This window comes from Hippocampus zosterae, chromosome 13 (genome assembly GCF_025434085.1).
Source record: "Hippocampus zosterae strain Florida chromosome 13, ASM2543408v3, whole genome shotgun sequence".
In the NCBI taxonomy this organism is placed as follows: domain Eukaryota; kingdom Metazoa; phylum Chordata; class Actinopteri; order Syngnathiformes; family Syngnathidae; genus Hippocampus; species Hippocampus zosterae.
In genome coordinates, this window is record NC_067463.1 from 18,726,372 (window position 1) to 18,745,045 (window position 18,674).

General features: G+C 41.7%; 2 protein-coding genes across 3 annotated transcripts; both read right to left on the reverse strand.

Annotated features, from left to right (window-relative positions):
- Positions 1-845: 845 nt before the first annotated feature.
- unc93b1 (unc-93 homolog B1, TLR signaling regulator) lies at positions 846-14,921 on the reverse strand. 2 transcript variants are annotated; one of them, XM_052083288.1, is made up of 14 exons: positions 14,823-14,921; positions 14,672-14,758; positions 12,679-12,795; positions 11,103-11,244; positions 10,871-11,024; positions 10,634-10,795; positions 10,082-10,211; positions 9,302-9,395; positions 7,611-7,735; positions 6,804-6,986; positions 6,038-6,311; positions 5,824-5,945; positions 4,054-4,176; positions 846-2,736 (listed from the first exon to the last, which is right to left on the reverse strand). In XM_052083288.1, the coding sequence occupies exons 2-14, from the start codon at positions 14,672-14,674 to the stop codon at positions 2,524-2,526; spliced, it is 1,842 nt and encodes a 613-aa protein (XP_051939248.1). In that variant the 5' UTR covers positions 14,675-14,758; positions 14,823-14,921; the 3' UTR covers positions 846-2,523. The 2 variants fall into 2 exon arrangements, with proteins under 2 accessions (XP_051939248.1, XP_051939249.1); XM_052083289.1 differs by having other exon boundaries at positions 11,103-11,220; positions 14,672-14,860.
- A 69-nt stretch (positions 14,922-14,990) lies between these two features.
- Positions 14,991-18,563, reverse strand: timm10 (translocase of inner mitochondrial membrane 10 homolog (yeast)). The gene is made up of 2 exons (XM_052083399.1): positions 18,335-18,563; positions 14,991-16,219 (listed from the first exon to the last, which is right to left on the reverse strand). The coding sequence occupies exons 1-2, from the start codon at positions 18,403-18,405 to the stop codon at positions 16,024-16,026; spliced, it is 267 nt and encodes an 88-aa protein (XP_051939359.1). The 5' UTR covers positions 18,406-18,563; the 3' UTR covers positions 14,991-16,023.
- Between the last annotated feature and the right edge of the window lie 111 nt (positions 18,564-18,674).

Sequence of the window (18,674 nt, forward strand, 5' to 3'; positions counted from 1 at the left end):
AAAACGCCTTACTATACGTCGTCGTTTTTTTCAACCCAAAACGCCTGACGAGACATGGTTGGTTTTTATTTGGCCCAAAATGCCTTACTATACATGGTCATTTTTTTTCGGCTAAAAACGCCTGACTATACATGGTCGTTTTTTTCGGCTAAAAACGCCTGACTATACATGCTCATTTTTTTCCGGCTAAAAACGCCTTACTATACATGATCGTTTTTTTCGGCTAAAAAACGCCTTACGAAACAAGGTCTTTTTTGGGGCTAAAAAATCCTTACGAAACAAGGTCGGTTTTTTTCAGCTAAAAACGCCTTACTATAAATGGTCATTTTTTTCGGCTAAAAACGCCTTACTATTTATGGTTCTATTTTTCAGCTAAAAACGCCATATTATACATGGTCGTTTTTTTTGGCGAAAAACGCCTTACTATAAATGGTCATTTTTTTCGGCTAAAAACGCCTAACTAGACATGGTCGCTTTTTTCGGCTAAAAACGCCTTGCTATTTATGGTTCTATTTTTCAGCTAAAAACGCCATATTATACATGGTTGTTTTTTTCGGCGAAAAACGCCTTACTATAAACGGTCATTTTTTTTTTAGGCTAAAAATGCCTTACTATATACATGGTCAGGTTTTTTTCGGCTAAAAACGCCTAACTAGACATGGTCGTTTTTTTCAGCGAAAAACGCCTTACTATAAAATGTTGAGGCTGATGGGTTAACTGAATTGCTGTTGTATTTATAACCCAATAATGTACCAAAAAATGATTGTTTGCTTTCACGACTGTTGGAAACATTTTGTTGCCTTGGTGTTGTCTTGGCACTGAATAACATGCAGAAGTGCAGCACATGCGAGAAAACCCAAAATGGTTTTAATCGGCCACAAAGTTGCAAACAACAAGACATAATGAACAACCACAGCAATGAAAATTAATCTTATTTTTAAAAAAAAGCAGGTCAACTGCTGTCAATACAAATTCATGAAAGGACAAGGACAAGAACAGCAGCTAAGAGACACATAATATGATTAAAAAAATCTGACAAGAGGGAACGTCCAAAACAGTTGAAACTGGATGACAAAATACAGCTACAATTGAACACCCAAAATGAACTGATAATTTAACAAAGTTCAGCACAAAATCATAATTTCAGCAATCCAGAGCGACTGTGACACATGAAAACCAAGTGCAGTACAGTGTCTATCTTTTGAATTTTTGAATCTCTTGAGTCAATTTGTCATTATTTCAGGCGTCACTAACAATACTAACGTCAAAAGCACAAATATCGGGATGAATGTTAGCACATATTGAAGTTCTTTTAACTGCAGGACTGTTCCCTCACAATCTACAAAACGGGAGCAAGGATTTGAAGGAAAATGTTTGTTTGTTTTAATATTTATGACCACATGCATATCTTAAACTGTCATTTCTTATTTTAGAAGAGCCCCACAAAGCATCACCTCATCCTGTTGATGTTAAATGCTCTTGAAAGAGGATTCCATCGAGAAATAAATGGATTGCAACACAAAACGGATCATTTTCAGTCGGCGCAAAAGTGGAGAAAATGTCTGTCCACAAATACAAAAGCTTCCACTTTTGGTGAATTTCCACAAGCCCTTCGTCTGAATCACTGAATTCGTTTAAATTGCGTCAAATTCCGCAAGACGCGCGGGATGGCGGGGCCTTCGTTGACAGATCTATGAATGGTGTCACTCCATGTTTTTTTTTTTTCTTTCTCAAATAAATCTCATCATTTTTTTATAATACTCGTCTTGGTTTCCCTGGACAACACAGGCGGACAAGCGTTACTCCCAACGACACGCCAATTGGAATATCCCGATGTAAATCACGACGCAAATGGATGTCATTTCCGCTTCTTACTTTCTACCGTCAATCAAACACATTATTACGTCATTCACCACAACAATTATCGGTTTCTTCCTTGCTGCAAGAGTGTGTGCTGCTTTGAGTTTGTTTACCTCTGCTTGTGGACTTCCGGCAAGTTGCGCGCCAGATGAACATAGATGTGTGTGTGTATATGGACACATTGTGGAATTTATGCCCTTGAGAAAGAAAATAACGTAAGAGAAATCTCTGTATTCAATTTAGGCTCGCTTACCAAGTGGTAAAATAAGATGGCCGTAAGTGGAGAAAAAAACCCTAATACTCCATTCAATGGAGGTTTATGCGATCAAATGTTTGTGTTTGGAAAAGGAGTAACCCAGGGGTATTGTTCGAATTTTAAAAAGACGAATACAAACATGTTCGGCTTTTTGTGGGCGTTACATAGACTTTCAAAACCCGAATATTGCTAATATTTGGTCTTGAAATGGTTCTTGACTGCATACAAACCTCATCAGTGTTCTGAGGCTCATTATAGCTTGAAAAAAATATTCAAATTCGGAGCGTCAGACTTGAAAGAATGATGAAACGTCGATTTCCTTCTCTGTCTTGCTCAGCCTCTTTCTCCTAATTTAGTTTTCTTCACCCTCTATGGTCCTCCACCGCATGGGTGGCATCCTCCCTCCGCTAGTGATTCTCTGCCCTCTTCCTCCTGACGCGAAGTGAGTCAGCTTCATGAGCGCCAGAATCCCGGCGTTCGGCCTCCATGTCCTCTGCTCGAAACTCATTCGCCAATTGCTCCTCTGGCTCTCTGTCCTCTTCATTTTCGTCATCCTCCTCACTCCTCTCTGAGTCTGACTCATCTGAGTTGCCTTCTTCCAGGTAGCGATAACCTTTGACCTATGGACACATGAGATCATTTCTGCAGGGTTTTTGTCGGTCGGCTCAGTGTTAGAGAAATTTCACCTGATGAAAAAAATCATGATGCTCATAAGGTAGCTATAGAAAGTCAACACAACTCCCGGCTCGACATGAACTGAATAGATCTAAAACCATTTTTGAAAAATATGTTTTGAGTTTCGGCAGCAAGAGTGCTTAAACGGCATACTGAAATTAATTTTTCTCATATGATTTGCAGCTAGATAATCAATACATTCATTCATTCATTCATCTTCCTAACCGCTTGATCCTCACTAGGGTCGCGGGGGGTGCAGGAGCCTATCCCAGCTGTCTCCGGGCAGTAGGCGGGGGACACCCTGAATCGGTCGCCAGCCAATCGCAGGGCACACAGAGACGAACAACCATTCGCACTCACACTCACACCTAGGGACAATTTGGAGCGTTCAATCAGACTGCCACGCATGATTTTGGAATGTGGGAGGAAACCGGAGCACCCAGAGAAAACCCACGCAGGCCCGGGGAGAACATGCAAACTCCACACAGGGAGGCCGGAGCTGGAATCGAACCCAGTACCTCTGCACTGTGAAGCCGACGTGCTAACCACTGGACTACCGGGCCTAGATAATCAATAATGTGAACATTTTCCAAATGTACTTGTAATGATTTGTACTAAAACGATGGGGAAAATTCATCCATTCATTCATCTTCCGAACCGCTTTATTCTCACTAGGGTCGCGGGGGGAGCTGGAGCCCATCCCAGCCGCCTTCGGGCAGTAGGCGGGGGACACCCTGAATCGGTTGCCAGCCAATCGCAGGGCACACAGAGACAAACAACCATGCACGCCCACACTCACACCTCGGGACAATTTAGAGTGTTCAATCAAAATTGAAATAGTTAATTATGGCTTATTAAGCAACAAATATACAGGTCTGGCCCACTTCGGATAAAATGAGGGTGAATATGGCCCGCAAACTAAAATAAGTTTGACATCCTTGTTCTTGTGGTTAGTTCGTCGGCTTTCACAGTTGAGGTTCTTGGTTAGAATCTCAGCTCAGGCCTTGCCGTTTCCAACTTCCCCCTGCACTTATGAATCTTTTCTCGAGAAACTACGGGCCTCGTCCCAAATACCAAAAACATGTTCAGTATTTTAGTCCAACTTTAGTCTTTGTGTTTAAATTAGTTTTGTTTACTTTAAAGACTGCTGAATTCTGTGACATTTTTGAGGGACATTGAAAATATCTTTAGTATAAAATGAACTGCAATCATTTGTGTTTTGGTAGATTACAGTGTAATACATGCAGGACTGGTTTGGTCACCTTGTGCCTTGGTCGAGGGATGCGGGGCAGCCTGTGGCGCACTTTCTTGGCAAGGCGGCGCTCCATCAGCCAGTAGCAGTAGCAAGCTAGCAGTAAAGTTGCGAGCAGGATGGCAAGTTTAGCCTTAATTGTGTGGGGGAGAAAGACGGGATTCAAATATGACATTTCATTGACAACATGAACGGCAATTCAGTATCATGTATTTTCCGTCGGTTCTTTCTAAAACACTTTCCCTACATTTTTACCCCCTCCAATTCATGCCAAGAAGGTTTAGAAGTTGAAAACACAAATCTTTGAAAAATGTGTTGACAATTTTTGGAAGACGCTGTGTTTTGTGGATGTTGTTGAAAACTTCCAACTAATCAGTATATACTCTCTGTCGGTATCTAAAGCCTCAAATAGGAAGAGGAAGTGCAATTGATGCTGATGTACATAGTTTTTTCTTAACAAAGTGACTGAATCGCTGGTGTGGCTTTCATTTTCAATAAGAATGGGCCGGGCGATGGTTTAACTGATTGTTCACACAAAAAGATATGCTGCATGAATTAAAAACAAAGGGTGAAACATACCTACTTTGGGTTGGCTGTTGTGGAAACACATTTTCTAGCCCTGTGAGAATTGACAACGTTCGGCACTATTATGCAGCTCTCTCACTTTCTTAATGAGAGTTTGTGTAGATTTTAGTTACTCTGCTTCCCCAAATACATGTACACCTAACCCGGCATGAAAAAAACCTTTACAAGAATACAACACTGCAAATATGGACATTCCATTCATTGAGAATATTACAGTATTGCAATTCAGGATAAATACCCTAATACGGTCTCGAGCACACAGTCATTAAAAAAAAAACAGTCACATATACTGTATACAACAAATGTGACGTAAATTCTCACACCTTCTAGTTCAATTCAGACACATACTTAAATGAAGACACTGGTCAAAACAGAAGAACAACTTAAGCAGTTGAACCAAAGTGCAGATACGACTTTTAATCCGATCGAGAGGCCTCTTCCCACACTCCGGCGGTGCAAACTGTAAGTTTTTCATGTGAAATGGAGTGCGTCTCTCATGTGACACGTGTTTGCACTTCTTCATCTTCATCTTCATCTTCCGAACCGCTTGATCCTCACTAGGGCGGCGGGGGGTGCTGGAGCCCATCCCAGCCGTCTCCAGGCAGTAGGCGGGGGACACCCAGAATCGGTTGCCAGCCAATCGCAGGGCACACATAGACGAACAACCATCCGCGCTCACACTCACACCTAGGGACAATTTAGAGTGTTCAATCAGCCTGCCATGCATATTTTTGGAATGTGGGAGGAAACCGGAGCACCCGGAGAAAACCCACGCAGGCCAGAGGAGAACATGCAAACTCCACACAGGGAGGCCGGAGCTGGAATCGAACCCGGTACCTCTGCACTGTGAAGCCGACGTGCTAACCACTGGACTACCGGGCCGCCACATTGAGTGCACAAAAAAACAAAACAAAACCAACCCCCCCCCCCAAAAAAAAACATCACATAGCATGGTGTTCGAAGAAGTAAAAATGTTCCCACATGTAGCGACTCATTTTATCCCTCATATCACCAGGCGAGATTGAAGGAGGTAGAAATATTTTGGAGACATGAGGCAACGCTCGTCGAGTATCAAGTGTAAGGAGTAAAAGTAAAAAAGTTGTCAGTAAAACAAACCAAGATATGTGCAGATACATGACGAATACACTTAAGTACAGAAACATTGTTGATTTCCACCACTGATGAAGTCACTTACCCTCATCGGCAACTCTGACCAGAGGTAGACTGCAAAGATGGCAATGGCTTGTAACCAGTGATAGATCGTGTAGACAAAGTCCAGACGTTCCTTCTCCTCCGCATATAAAATGCCAAGCAAGGCTGAAACAGACACACACACACACGGAAATATGCCTGCTTCTATCGTAATCCAAAGCACATGCACGTACCAGCACATCTCAGGTGCTACTCACTGCTCACTCCAGTCTTATTCAGGGCCGTCCCAAGCCCCCACAGCATAGAAATGATCAGAAGCGGGGCCTCATACTCATCGTGTCGAGGACTTGGTGAAAACACCATGAGTACCACCAACAGCACCAAATGGACACTGGCTCCTGCTGCCAGACACACCCACCGCGGGAGGCGGAGGAGGCAGAGGGACAGGAAGGAGAAGATGGAGCACGACAGCCCGTAGACCACAATTAAGAGCCACAGTTTTTGTAGGCCCAAAGTACAAACACCGTAGGACTGTATGGAGAGAAATGATTGATTAATATGTGTACACTTGGCATGATATTGTGCTTTTCCGCGTGTATCAACTGTATCTAGTACAGTGGCACCTTGACTTTGGAGTCCTTCAAATCCAGATTTCGCCCATTTTTTTTTTGCCTTTAGTTAACAGAAAATTGGCTTCCAAAACGCTGCCATTAATGGCCACCAGACGGCGGCAGAGGACCTCACAACGTCCAGTCAATTCAAGAGGTTACCTCGCAAGCACGGAGTCTGTTGAGTTTTATGCTCGCATTTTCCATTTTTGCCCCGATTAAAATCATTTCTTTGCTGTGGACCTTTGTAATCTGCGGAATGTGTGCAAAAGCGTGGCGAAAAATACAAAATTAAAAAAAAAAACGTGAAGCAATTTGATTTACAAGCATGGAACAAATTAAACTTCTAAGTCAAGTTATCACTGTACTGCACTACTTAATGAATGAACAGTGAATTTGGATGACAGTTTAGTACCAGGCTGAGTCCGGTGATGGCGAAGAGGACTTCCAATCCACTGTAGACAAAGAAAGGGCAGAGAAACCGCAAGCGGTAGTCCCTCAAATGTTTGAAAGGAAGCTGGAAGATGTTCCCCCAGCCAATACTGCGCAGATCGATCTCCTCTGTTGGGCGGTACGCAGCACCACACAGCAAAAGGAACTGAATGAGGTAGAACAATTGTACTTTATGTTTAAAAAAAAAATAGACAAAAATCGAGATTTTTAAAGTTAGAGAAAAATGAATCAAAAGATATGTATCGACATCATTGAAGTCCATGAAGCCTTGATTTCTCACATAAATGTTGCTTCATGCAGAAAAATTGTGCTAATTATGGGATTTGCTGTTTATAGTGTACCGGTACTCATAGTGACGTGTGCAGGCACACATCTTTAAGTTACACATATTTTCTCTATGACCTGGGGATCAGGAAATAAATATTGCTGCATTATTATTGACTAATTCAAATTCAATCCATCTAGTTCAATTGCAAAATGCTAAAAGGCGTAGTGATGAACTCAATTATTGTACGCGTCGAAAGATCTAGTTTATTCGATTTAGAGCTTGTAAAGAGCTTATTATTACTTCATTAACCCTATCGGGGACAGCGGTTACTCCAATGGGAGAGTTTACCATGTTATCTGGGTGCGTGAAACGGTTAAAAGGTCGGATTGTTTTTATATGATGTCAGAGTGTGTGTTGTTGTAAACGAATGAAACGAATGAAAAGAAAGAACAATACGTTTAAACTCTGTGGATTGTTGGGTCTTTGTAACAAGTCACTTACAATGATCATGGAAAGGAAAGCAAAGCCCATGAGCACGCTTTCCACGATGATCAACTTCATGGACTGGGGTAGACTTCTCAGCACCGTAGTGTTCAAACCTGGAACCACACCACTGATTTTGGCCCCTGGGAAGCAAATGACAAGAAAGTTCAGCCAGGACTGTCTGGAATACCAGGTTAGGAATGTCATACAGTGACAACTACAAGCTGAAACCTTGAAGATTCATTTTAACTAAACAATTTTAACAATTATAAAAATGAAAGAAATCTTGATTTTGGAAATAATCTGAGCAGTCAAAATTGAATTTTGAGCTACTGGATGGATGAGATGCACTTTAATGTGATTCCGTTTCCCTCCGGAGGAAACTCAGCGAAATAAGTGTTCCACAAAAAATGTTTGATGATGATGCAAATAGTCATCCACCACTGTAGTTCATTCTAAATGTGTTTTGATTGGCTTGAGGTCAGGAAACTCGATTTCCGCAACGCTGAACTGATCCAAACATGCATATACTGTATGTACAGTACTTATATCTTGCATACATTTGTCCACCGTGTCCTCTGAGATTAAACAATTTAGGGGGGAAAACAGAGGGGAATAAGGGTAAGGGTTTGTTATATTTCGCAGCTTTTTTTTCTCGCCAAAATACATTTAATTGGGTGTTAATTAGACACGGATTTTCACTCTTTGCAGGCTGCCCAGGTCCTTATCCCACCACAAATAGCAGGGGTCCACTGTAAAAGGAAAAATATTGCTGTTTAAAAATGAAAAGGGAAAAAAAAAACTGGTGAAATGCCATTAAACATGTTTGTGCAAGTAACATTTAAGTTTTTTCTTTTAGTTTTACACATGTAGAGAAGAGAAAGCTTTGATTTAACATTCTAACAAAATGTACCAAGAGCTCCCATTGCCCTCAGCATGTCTCAAGTTAAACGAAACTCTCAACATATCAGTAAGTCCCCAAAGGTTTCGATTGTCAACTAAGTTTTACACAATTTCAAAACTTTTTATTTCAGGTTTATATTTATAATTTTGGGCGGCCCGGTAGTCCAGTGGTTAGCACGTTGGCTTCACAGTGCAGAGGTACCGGGTTCGATTCCAGCTCCGGCCTCCCTGTGTGGAGTTTGCATGTTCTCCCCGGGTCTGCGTGGCTTTTCTCTGGGTGCTCCGGTTTCCTCCCACATTCCAAAAAACATGCGTGGCAGGCTGATTGAACACTCTAAATTGTCCCGAGGTGTGAGTGTGAGCGTGAATGGTTGTTCGTCTCTGTGTGCCCTGCGATTGGCTGGCAACCGATTCGGGGTGTCCCCCGCCTACTGCCCGGAGACAGCTGGGATCGGCTCCAGCGACCCTAGTGAGGATCAAGCGGTTCGGAAGATGGATGGATGGATATTTATAATTTCAAACTATTCATTTTCTAACAAATAAAAAGTGTATGGAATTTTTAAATAAATGAAGGAATACATCAATAGTTCCCTGAAGCTGACCTCGTTTTGAATTGATCTCTTCATATTTTTAAAAGAGGCAAATGTCGATCGTCGACAAAATGCCAAATGTCTGCATCGAGAAGCAAACGCGCGCACACACACACACACACGCGCACACACACACACTTGTATTTTTGCTGTGTTACTACATAATGCTGAGCTCAAAGTTTCCAATGATGGTGCAGTGTACCCATGTGACTTTACCACAGCTTTTGACGTTGAAGAGAACGTGATTTTTGTCAAGAATGTGGTCATTGAGGAGGAGACTCATGGGGAACTCGGCAAAGACGAAGCTCAGCTAGTGAGAGACACAAGGAAGACAAGCTGTTGTAGATGATGGAGGCAAAACAAAATTATATTATGAGTCTCGGTCATCAGACCTGCAATCGGCCAACAAATATCTAAATATATCTAAGATGACTTTTTAAAAGAAGAATTATTATATTCATAACTTGGTGAAATAGCTTCAACTTAAATGTGCGTTTTATTTCAGAAACAAATTGGGTTTTTTTTTTTTTTTTTTTAAATACCAGACACTGATTGGTGCCACATTTGTGTCTGTTCAGTTTATCTGCGGCGTAAGGATGCATCATCCCAATGTCGGCTTACACTGGTTCCAATGTTTCGTGGAGCCTTTCGGTTAACTGTAAAGTCATCGCTTTGCATTTTATTGTCAAACGGCGTCTTTGTCAGTTAATCAACGTGTTCTCTGGTATGTTGTCATCTATAAGTACAAGTACGATTGCAGTATTTTGCTTCCTCTACTTGGAAGAGGCTGCAAGGTCATAAACTTTCATAGTTTCAAAAGTTGATTGATTTATTTGTTTGATTTGCAGTGGTTGCAAAGTCCTAATAAGCTATCGCCTGGGAGGATAATGATCATTTGTGCTGTTTTGAAGCACATTCAAATGGGAAATGTTGTTCATGTTTTATGCATGTCCAGACTGAATGTCACATTTTTGTATGAGTGGCGGAGGAACTCACATGGAAGATGATACTGAAGATTGACTGGAAGATGATGATGTATTTGTGGCACATTCCCTTTGGGATCTTCTTCTGCTCCTGTACATGCTCTTCCTTGTAGTTGACGTATTCATAATACTGTTGTGCCATCCTGTGTGTGTAGTGACAAATAACCTTTCAGGGTCTTCGGTGCAAAGGTCGTGTTTCTCAAACCACATAAAAATGGGAGTGAAATCATATTTTACCTCACTAAATGTTTGAAAACAAAGTTATTTAAGAATGAATGCAAATAGTTTGATCTCAAAAGTGAAATACAACTGAACTGTACTTAACAAATGTACTATAGTGAATAACACTATAAAGTTGAAGCCAGTGCCGAATTATTCAATTCAGTGATTCGACACATTCCACAAAAGGGGACCTGCGAACCACCTGCTCATGATGACACACATAATGTCCCTCCTTCCATCCGTTATCTGAAAAGCTTTACCTTACAAGGGTTGCGGATTTTCCAACTTTTGTCCGAAAAGCGCAGGTAAACAAATGCGCTTTATGATCCGTGCCCTTTCTCACCTCGTGATATAATTTCCAAGGGAAGCCCAGAGTGGCACAATGGCCACACCGATGGCAACAGCAGACGGAACCAAGGTGTAGTAACGCTCCCAGTAATTGGTCGAGACAAAAAAGGCATAGATTCCGGAAGCCAGAAACATCATCCACTTTGTTCCTAGAAACCTTGGATGAAGACATTAGGTTGAGATGGTGTATCCGAGCACCACTGTCTGATGGAATGAGCTGTTGTACATCTACCTGATGAGAATGGGGGTGTACAGCAGCCCTAATATGGGCGTGACGTTGATTCCCCTCAGCATCTTCCGATCAATGTCTTCGAGACCGAGGTTGCTATACTTCACTTCGCGATAAGTCATATCGTAATGAAGGATAAGCTGCATCTGCAATAACCCTGGAGAATGCAAAATATGCAACTGAGTTTGTGGCCGCGTCTCCGGACGCACGTCAAACTATGACAGAGCATTCTTACCCATGTACACACTGTACATAATCATGGCTGCAACGCTGGCTGCGAGAACATTCTTGATAACTCCAAATCGCTTCCTCCTGTAGTATTTTCTCTCTTCCTCCTCCTCATTGTATTCTGCCTGTGGACCCAAAAACTCCTCCATCTTTGGGAAACAGTGGTTAAATGTGACTAGACCACAAGAAATTAAAACAGAAGCATGGAAAAAACTTACCGTATTTTCACGACTATTCGACGCATCGTACTAATGGCCGCAGTCTCATTAATGCGTGACATTTCTGTATTTTACACATACACAGGACGCATCGTACGAATAGCCGCAGTTTTACAGTGGTAAAACATACGCCAGCTTAAACATACGGCATGCATGCGCGCACTCTAACACGTTAGCTTGAAGCATACGGTAGCATGCCAAAACATACAAATAAGATAAAAACACGTTTTTAAAAAGGCAACGAAAGCAGAACTGAGTTCGGGTGTATTTTATTTAGCCATCGTACAATGTTGTCACGTTTTTCGATCAATCATCACCTAGAAATCCATCAAAGTCCTCATCCTCTGTATCAGAAGCAGAGGACTGCACATCTCAGTTGTCATTGAATGCATCACATGCTAGTGTGAGTTGCTACGCATTGCCGAGCGGAAAGAAGGAGTAGCAACAGCAAAGTCAACATTTCTCTCGTGTGAAGCTTTCCCACATTTGAAAGTAAAGAACAGAGCGAAACATGGTGGCAGCGCGTGTGTGTGTAGAAAGAATTGAACAATTGTGCAAGTACCGTAATCCATCAAAAACGCCGCGTTCCCTCTTGTTGTTGCGTATTGTGGCGTAACTCGCCAAGCGCTGCCTCTCACTCTTTGTAAAGTTGTGTTTGCCACCGATCATCCATTGTTCCCATGCCGTTTGCAACTTTACTTTGAACGCCCGGTTGATGCCAATGTCCAGCGGTTGGAGTTCTTTAGTCAAGCCTCCGGGAATAACGGCAAGCTCAGAGTTCATTTGCTTGACTTTTTTTTTTCACCGCTGCTGTGAGATGGGCACGCATGCCAAAAGCATAACCGGTGGCTTTAAGTTTGAACTGAGCTTCGTAGGCGTGCGTGTCTTTTCGTCGAATTTATTTTCAGGGGTTCTTAGAAACCAAAACCGGAGTTGTTTTGCAACAAAGCACATTGCCACACTCTATACAAGTGTTGGTACTGGCTTGAGGCGTCCACTTACACGCCCACCCTTCACCATTGGCGGACTAGCTTGTCTGTCCTCTCTCTCCCTCTCTCTCTCTCTCTCTCCCTCTCCATATATGTATGTATACACGCCCACCCTTCCCTGATTGGCCGACTTCTTTCACAGTCACTTCCGCCTTTTCTCTATATAAACAGCGTGTCGGCAGTCAGTCAGATTTTGGAACTCAGCGCATATAAAGGACGCTCCGCACCATAAGGCGTACTGTCCATTTTGGAGAAAATTTAAGACTTTTAATGGCGCCTTATAGTCGTGAAAATACGGTACTTCAACCCGAAGTCTGCCTATCACAAGGACAAGATATTGTAGGTTTGATTAAACACTGTGTAGCAGAAAGCTCACCTGGCCCTGCATGTTGTCTTCTTGACCCACATCCAGCATTTCATTCGCAGCGCCATTGGGGGCTGCTAAAATCTGATCCGTTTCTTTGAGCTCTTCCTCCAGATTCATGGCTGCCATCTGGTGACCACAAGGAATACAACACCAAATGAATGAGCATTGCAAGCACACGCTGTAATTGTGTACTCATCCAATTAAATCTTTATTTACAAACAATAAGTTCCGCATTGGATTCCAAATATTTTGCTAATATCAGGGTAACTACTTCTTGAATATGATTGATTAATTTGATGACCCAAATATGCGCAATGTCCATTCAAATCCACAATTTCACATTTGCTTGTTTTTTGTTTTTTTAATTGAACATATAAGCACATAACATAAATTATTTTCGTAAGAAATAAAAAGAAGACAAAACATATATGGTCATCACCAAGCACAGTTTAAATGTTCAAAAGAAAGTAAGAAGGAGAATACGTATACAGTCAAACCCCTTGTTCATGTCCCCACAACGGGTGAACAGGCATGAGCCAGATGATCAAACATTGATGGACTGCATTTTACTTGGCTGTAAAATGACCTTAATTTGATTTACTGATGATTTATTACAGTAGCATTTCCTTAAAAAAACTACAAAGGAAAATGCAGATGAAATACCGGTACATTTCTTACACAGGTTCTATATGTGTGTGTGTGTGTGGTCTGGTTAGTCACATTGCACTGCTATTATTTTGAACAGCACTGTTCAATGATTTCTCTGTGGCGTTTTCACTTTTTTTTCTGTCTCTAAGGGGAAAAACGAATTTGTGGTGTGCGGTTGTCAAATGACCAAAACTCAGAAAACAGGTAAGCCGTGAGCAACAGTCATTTTCGGTTGACAGCAAGTGGCAAAATAGCAGATGGATAAAAACAGCTGGATTTAGTTGCTCAATTCATATTCCACAAATAATGCGATATTAATCCGAATGTTTAGGTGTGGGGGGGGCAGCTAAAACATTTTCTACTCTTCTCGGAAAATGCAAAGATGGCGGCAGTCGACTGGGGATTTTGTGGGGAGCTGGAAGAATGCCTGATAACTCGCCCTCTCTTTCCGAAGTGATTAATTCCTGCCATGGGTTTCAGGTCAAGGTTCCGAGTAACTTTTTCCACATCAAATTCATATGTGACGGCCCTCATGGGGCTTGCTTTCTGCACCCTTCATCAGTACTGGATTGGCGAAAGAGAAAAAGACCTTCCGCAAATTGTTTCCACAAAGAGAAAGTTCAAAATGTGTCTGCAAAATAAAGACGTCAGATTAAATTGGAAATACAGTTTTCAGTCATGATGAATAACGAATGTTTCTCTACTTATCATATCACATAGGCTACGGTACGATAGTTCCTCCCTGTCCTTCCTTGTCATTTAATAAATTATTCTTACTTCTCTGTGTAACTTCCCCATTGCAATTTGTTCATTTCTTTTCCGTCGTTTCATTCAAATCTTATAAACTTTTTGTTCTAACAATTCTTTTAATGAGCCCCCATTGAATTTTGAAAGATTTACACATCACAAGCCCATTTCGTTTCTTCTAGGCAGCTAATAAATTAATAGGATATCCTTTATTCGTCCCACAATGGGGAAATTTACAACTGTTAGATGTATGTTGACATTATTAAATACATGTACACATCTTCAGAGCATAAGTACGACTACTATTTTGAATATGGCCGTGATTTTAAAAAGCAAATGATACAATTTAAGGCTGGATTAAACTAGTTAATACGGCTTGTTACCTGCGAAATTTTTAAATCTCTTAAACGGTTATTGCCAAACTTTACAAGTTTAGCATTGGCTATTGGATTATAAACAGTTAAAACACAACTGCTTCTTGGGGTTTATGTTAAGCACAGAAAGCAAAAGCGCGTGCTTTCCAATGCCGAGATGTACGAAAACATTCAAACATCTCGTCGTATGGTGCACTCTCACCTCAAGTGGTCATACGCAGCAAGCCACTTACCATGTCTGATACACTCGAATCGAGTCGTGCGGAGCGTGAAGACGTCCAGTGCCCACCGAAGGGACAAGCACCAGTGCCGAGCCTCTCCTTACACGTCGCGGATAGGTTAGTCTTTCGTTTTCCAATGTAAGGGCCACAGGTATATAATTACAGGAGTTTCGAGAGGAACCGAAAGCCACCTTTTCTTCACTTCCTCCCAATCTGCTCGTGTTTATTTTAAAGGGCCAGGCACAAATTTGCCGCCTCACTCAATGACTGGAATGATCGTTCCCAATATCCGCTTCAAAGTTTATTGCTAACACACATGTTTACTCCATCAAATAATCAAATTGCTTTATTCGGGTTAGGAGGGGGGGGGAAACATTGCAGCCCCGATGATATGCAGTCTGACGGCTGACGGGGAGGTTAAAGGTAACACGCAAAATGAAATGGAAATTAAAATAGAAAAATACACGGTCCACCTATAACACAATATGGACAAGAATGACAGAATAAAGTGTGTACAGGTACATGATAAAACGTGAGGAGGGTAGCAACGTCCTACATAATTCAATGTCTTCCAACATTTGTATACTGTGTGTTTTGAGGCTTTTTACCCCACTGACAACTGTTCAACTACCAAGCACATGTTCAATAATCCTCACATTGCTTTCAAATACCGGACAACGTTTCACATTCAACTCACTCTTTATCGTAGTATATGCACTTTTAAATAGTTTTTAAGTCAAATGAAATAGTCGATATATACAGTGGACCCCGCATAATCAGTGATTTAGCCTCCTGCCCCATGCATTTTAATAGGCGTCAATTTTATGCTTTTTTTTAAAGATATATATATACTGTATGTGGATTTTCGCGAACACGAGCCGTCCACGCTAGCGCCTATCATGGGGCCCTTAGTTGCTTAAAAATTACCCACGGGGGTAGTAAAAATATGTTAAGCATGCAGTGTTAGAAGAGGAGAAGCTAACTTCTCATAATGAAGAGGATCCTGATTGCTACTGGCTGTGATGAAAGCAACTGCAAGCAGGTCAACGGAAAGTACAGTAAGCTTTGAACTAAAGATAAACTTGTCTCTGATATATTACTGTACTTCAAAGTCTAAGTAGGACTGATCAGCTAAAGTAAAAAATAAAAATGAAATAAAACTAAAATAATAAATGCAAACATATCCAAGGCCTCCACTTTGATGGACCAGGCCTGGTCGAATATATTAGTCCACCTCCAGAGAGGCTCTTAAGACTGTTTCTGAAGGATGTGAAGGTGTACAAAATGCTCAGACAAAATGCTAATTCCATTGCCATTATAGATTTTTTTTAAGTCTTTGGCATATTGTCCTGTTCTTGGTGTTGCTATCCGCTGCCGACAGCTGCTTTCCTCATCATATCTTCATCTTGGACCGAGAGCTCCGTTAGCTTGCGTCCCAGCCTCTCGTGGAGGTCCAGGTATTTGGCCACGCATCGGTCAAGGCACACAGACTCGCCCTTCGTCAGCTCCGGCTCTTTGTAATGTGGGGGCACACATTTTCGGTGGCAGGCGTTGGTCATTCTGTAAATGAAGAGTGTATTTGAGCTATTATGATTTGGGGTACTGGGCTATTATGACTTTTTACCATCCGGTGAAAAGTTGTATCGATTAGTGAGATATGCAAAGTACACCAGCAACTAAAATCATTGTTGCATTAGACATTTGTCCATACAGTTAAGTCTGGGTGTTTTTTTTTTCCTATATGATGGACCACAGATAATGTTCATCTGAATCACTTTATAAGGCCTGAAAGAATGTTCAACCAGACAGCAAATTCCATGTAAGTATAGATCTAACAATGGGGAGTAAACATTTTTGACTGGAAAACTAGGTTGAACCTATTTGCAAATATGTTTGAATGTACTTGTAGGCTAAATCCTAAAAACTGCATCCCCCCCCCTCCCGCACACACACACGATGCCACAGGGTATTGACTTGCAGATACCCAAGGGGGGAAAATGCATTTGGCCCTCACCAATACGTTCAAAAATGAGTTAAGTAAACATTGTTCATAAGTGTTATGGTTTTATGCCTGTAGTGCATGATTTCCTTTTGACATTTTCCCCCATAAGGGCACCCGTAATGTGCATGAGCAAGTTGCGCATGCACATACCCCACAGCATTACAAGGAAAATAAATGGCATTGCATTCAGGCTGTCAGGCTGCTGAATAAAAATAACAACAATAATAATAATAATAATAATATTTAAATGATGTGAAAGACAATTGTAAATAGCACTGCGATTTATCCATTTTGTGTTTATATTGCACTTAATTGAACGGGGTTGTTGTTGTTTTTTCTTCTTTCTTCTTTCTACCTACATTCTTGCTGCTGGAGGCTGTAAATTTCCCCAGTGTGGGACAAATAAAGGATATCTTATCTCATCTTTGCACGAACCTTGCCTGCAAGCTGAATTCTCATAGTACTTGCAAGTTCACAAAAAAACAGAATCCAACTTGCCCGAATCAAACTCATTTTGTCCGAGTGGCGCCGCTCGAGTGTCGGACCAATCACAAAGCAACAGTGAATGGGGGAGGGGCATGCGATTGCGAGGGAAACCGGAAGCGCAGTGGGCGGAAGAAACAAGCAAACCAAACTGGCAATATACAGACAGTTGCATGGACGCCGCAATTAAATAAATAGATCATATCGCCCTTTGTCTGCATATTTATGTTGCAAAAAACGACAACTGTCACTCAACGCCATGATGCCATCTATGCCAATCATCGAGGACTCAGCTGGTCAAAACAAGGCACTTGCCGGTGACTATCTTCATCCGTTGCCATGATTCGTTAAACCAAAAGTTTGGTAGGCGTACACAAATTGCAGCATCACCTAAGGTGTCAGTATTGTACTGTACATTAACCGGCAGATCACGTTGGAGCAGTGTCCCACAATGGTACACACACTGTACTTTCGGGGAATACATTCATACGTGGCTTTACTGCTTCGTTAACATTTATTGGTGATCGATAATGGAGCCGATTTGCGTACACCTTTGTTGGAATTGGGGTTAAAATCCTCCGTAAACACAGGATCCGCAGTGAAATGGTGACGTAGATCCAAATTGGACTGAAATGTAATTTGGAAATATGTAACAGTTGATAGGCATGCGTCAGAAGCGTTATTGCTAGGGAGTAACAATGTTAATTGTGAGGACGCCTCTATAGCATTCAGTTCCCACACGATACATATTCGGTAAAATATTTCTGCAAAACGAAGATACGGATGCCAGGATATCGCTGGCCGTTTTCTGTGCAATTGTGATATGTGAAATTTGTATTATATTCTCAAATATTTTAATAAAAGCTGTCACGTTCATTACGGTGCTCCGAAGAACCAAGGAAGCATGTGTCGTGGTGATGAAACATTTTTATATTGCACGTGCTTTCAATTATTATTGAACAATACGTTTTCTTTGTCGTGCTTAACGTGAACACAAGTGCGGAAAATGTTGGCCCGTATCAACAGTTAAGACCCGGTGCATAGACAATTTTACAGCCAGTATTTCGTAGTGATTCCTCTTACGCTGCTGCATTGGTTCTTTTAATAACTTATCACCTCAATGCTAAGCGGGAGAGCAGTATTTCAATGAATGAACACAGCTAGCTCTCATTAGCTAATTGCGACTTTACCGGTTGTACATATCAGCCATCATCTCCACTTCCAGCTCCGCCGCCAGCTGTTGAGCCCTCAAGGGATCCATGACTGTATTGGGAGTGCAGACCGCTGTCTTTCTGACCGCAAACACACCGTCGTAGTGACCTGTTCTCCCTGGACAGTGGCGAAGTTCCTTGCCGGCGAGGTTTGCATAACCTTCAAGCCCGAACCACACACGTGCAGTCACATTTCCGCCACCACTTCCGATGTCAATAAAGTTCAATTCAAAAGTAGACATGTAAAGGCAGCGCGCCCTCTATTGTCCTCAATACGTAATTTCAGTACAAGAAAGCCAATACAGTAGACTGTAAATCA

Excerpts from the sequence above, each read along its gene's own strand:
- unc93b1 (XM_052083288.1), bottom strand. Across the intron at positions 7,736-9,301 it reads CTTCAACGTCAAAAGCTGTG|GGGCCAAAATCAGTGGTGTG; the intron begins GTAAAGTCACAT and ends TTTGCTTCCCAG. Across the intron at positions 2,737-4,053 it reads TCCCTCGACCAAGGCACAAG|GTCAAAGGTTATCGCTACCT; the intron begins GTGACCAAACCA and ends ATGTGTCCATAG.
- timm10 (XM_052083399.1), bottom strand. The coding sequence starts at position 18,405 with ATGGATCCCTTGAGGGCTCAACAGCTGGCGGCGGAGCTGGAAGTGGAG. Across the intron at positions 16,220-18,334 it reads ATGGCTGATATGTACAACCG|AATGACCAACGCCTGCCACC; the intron begins GTAAAGTCGCAA and ends CTTCATTTACAG.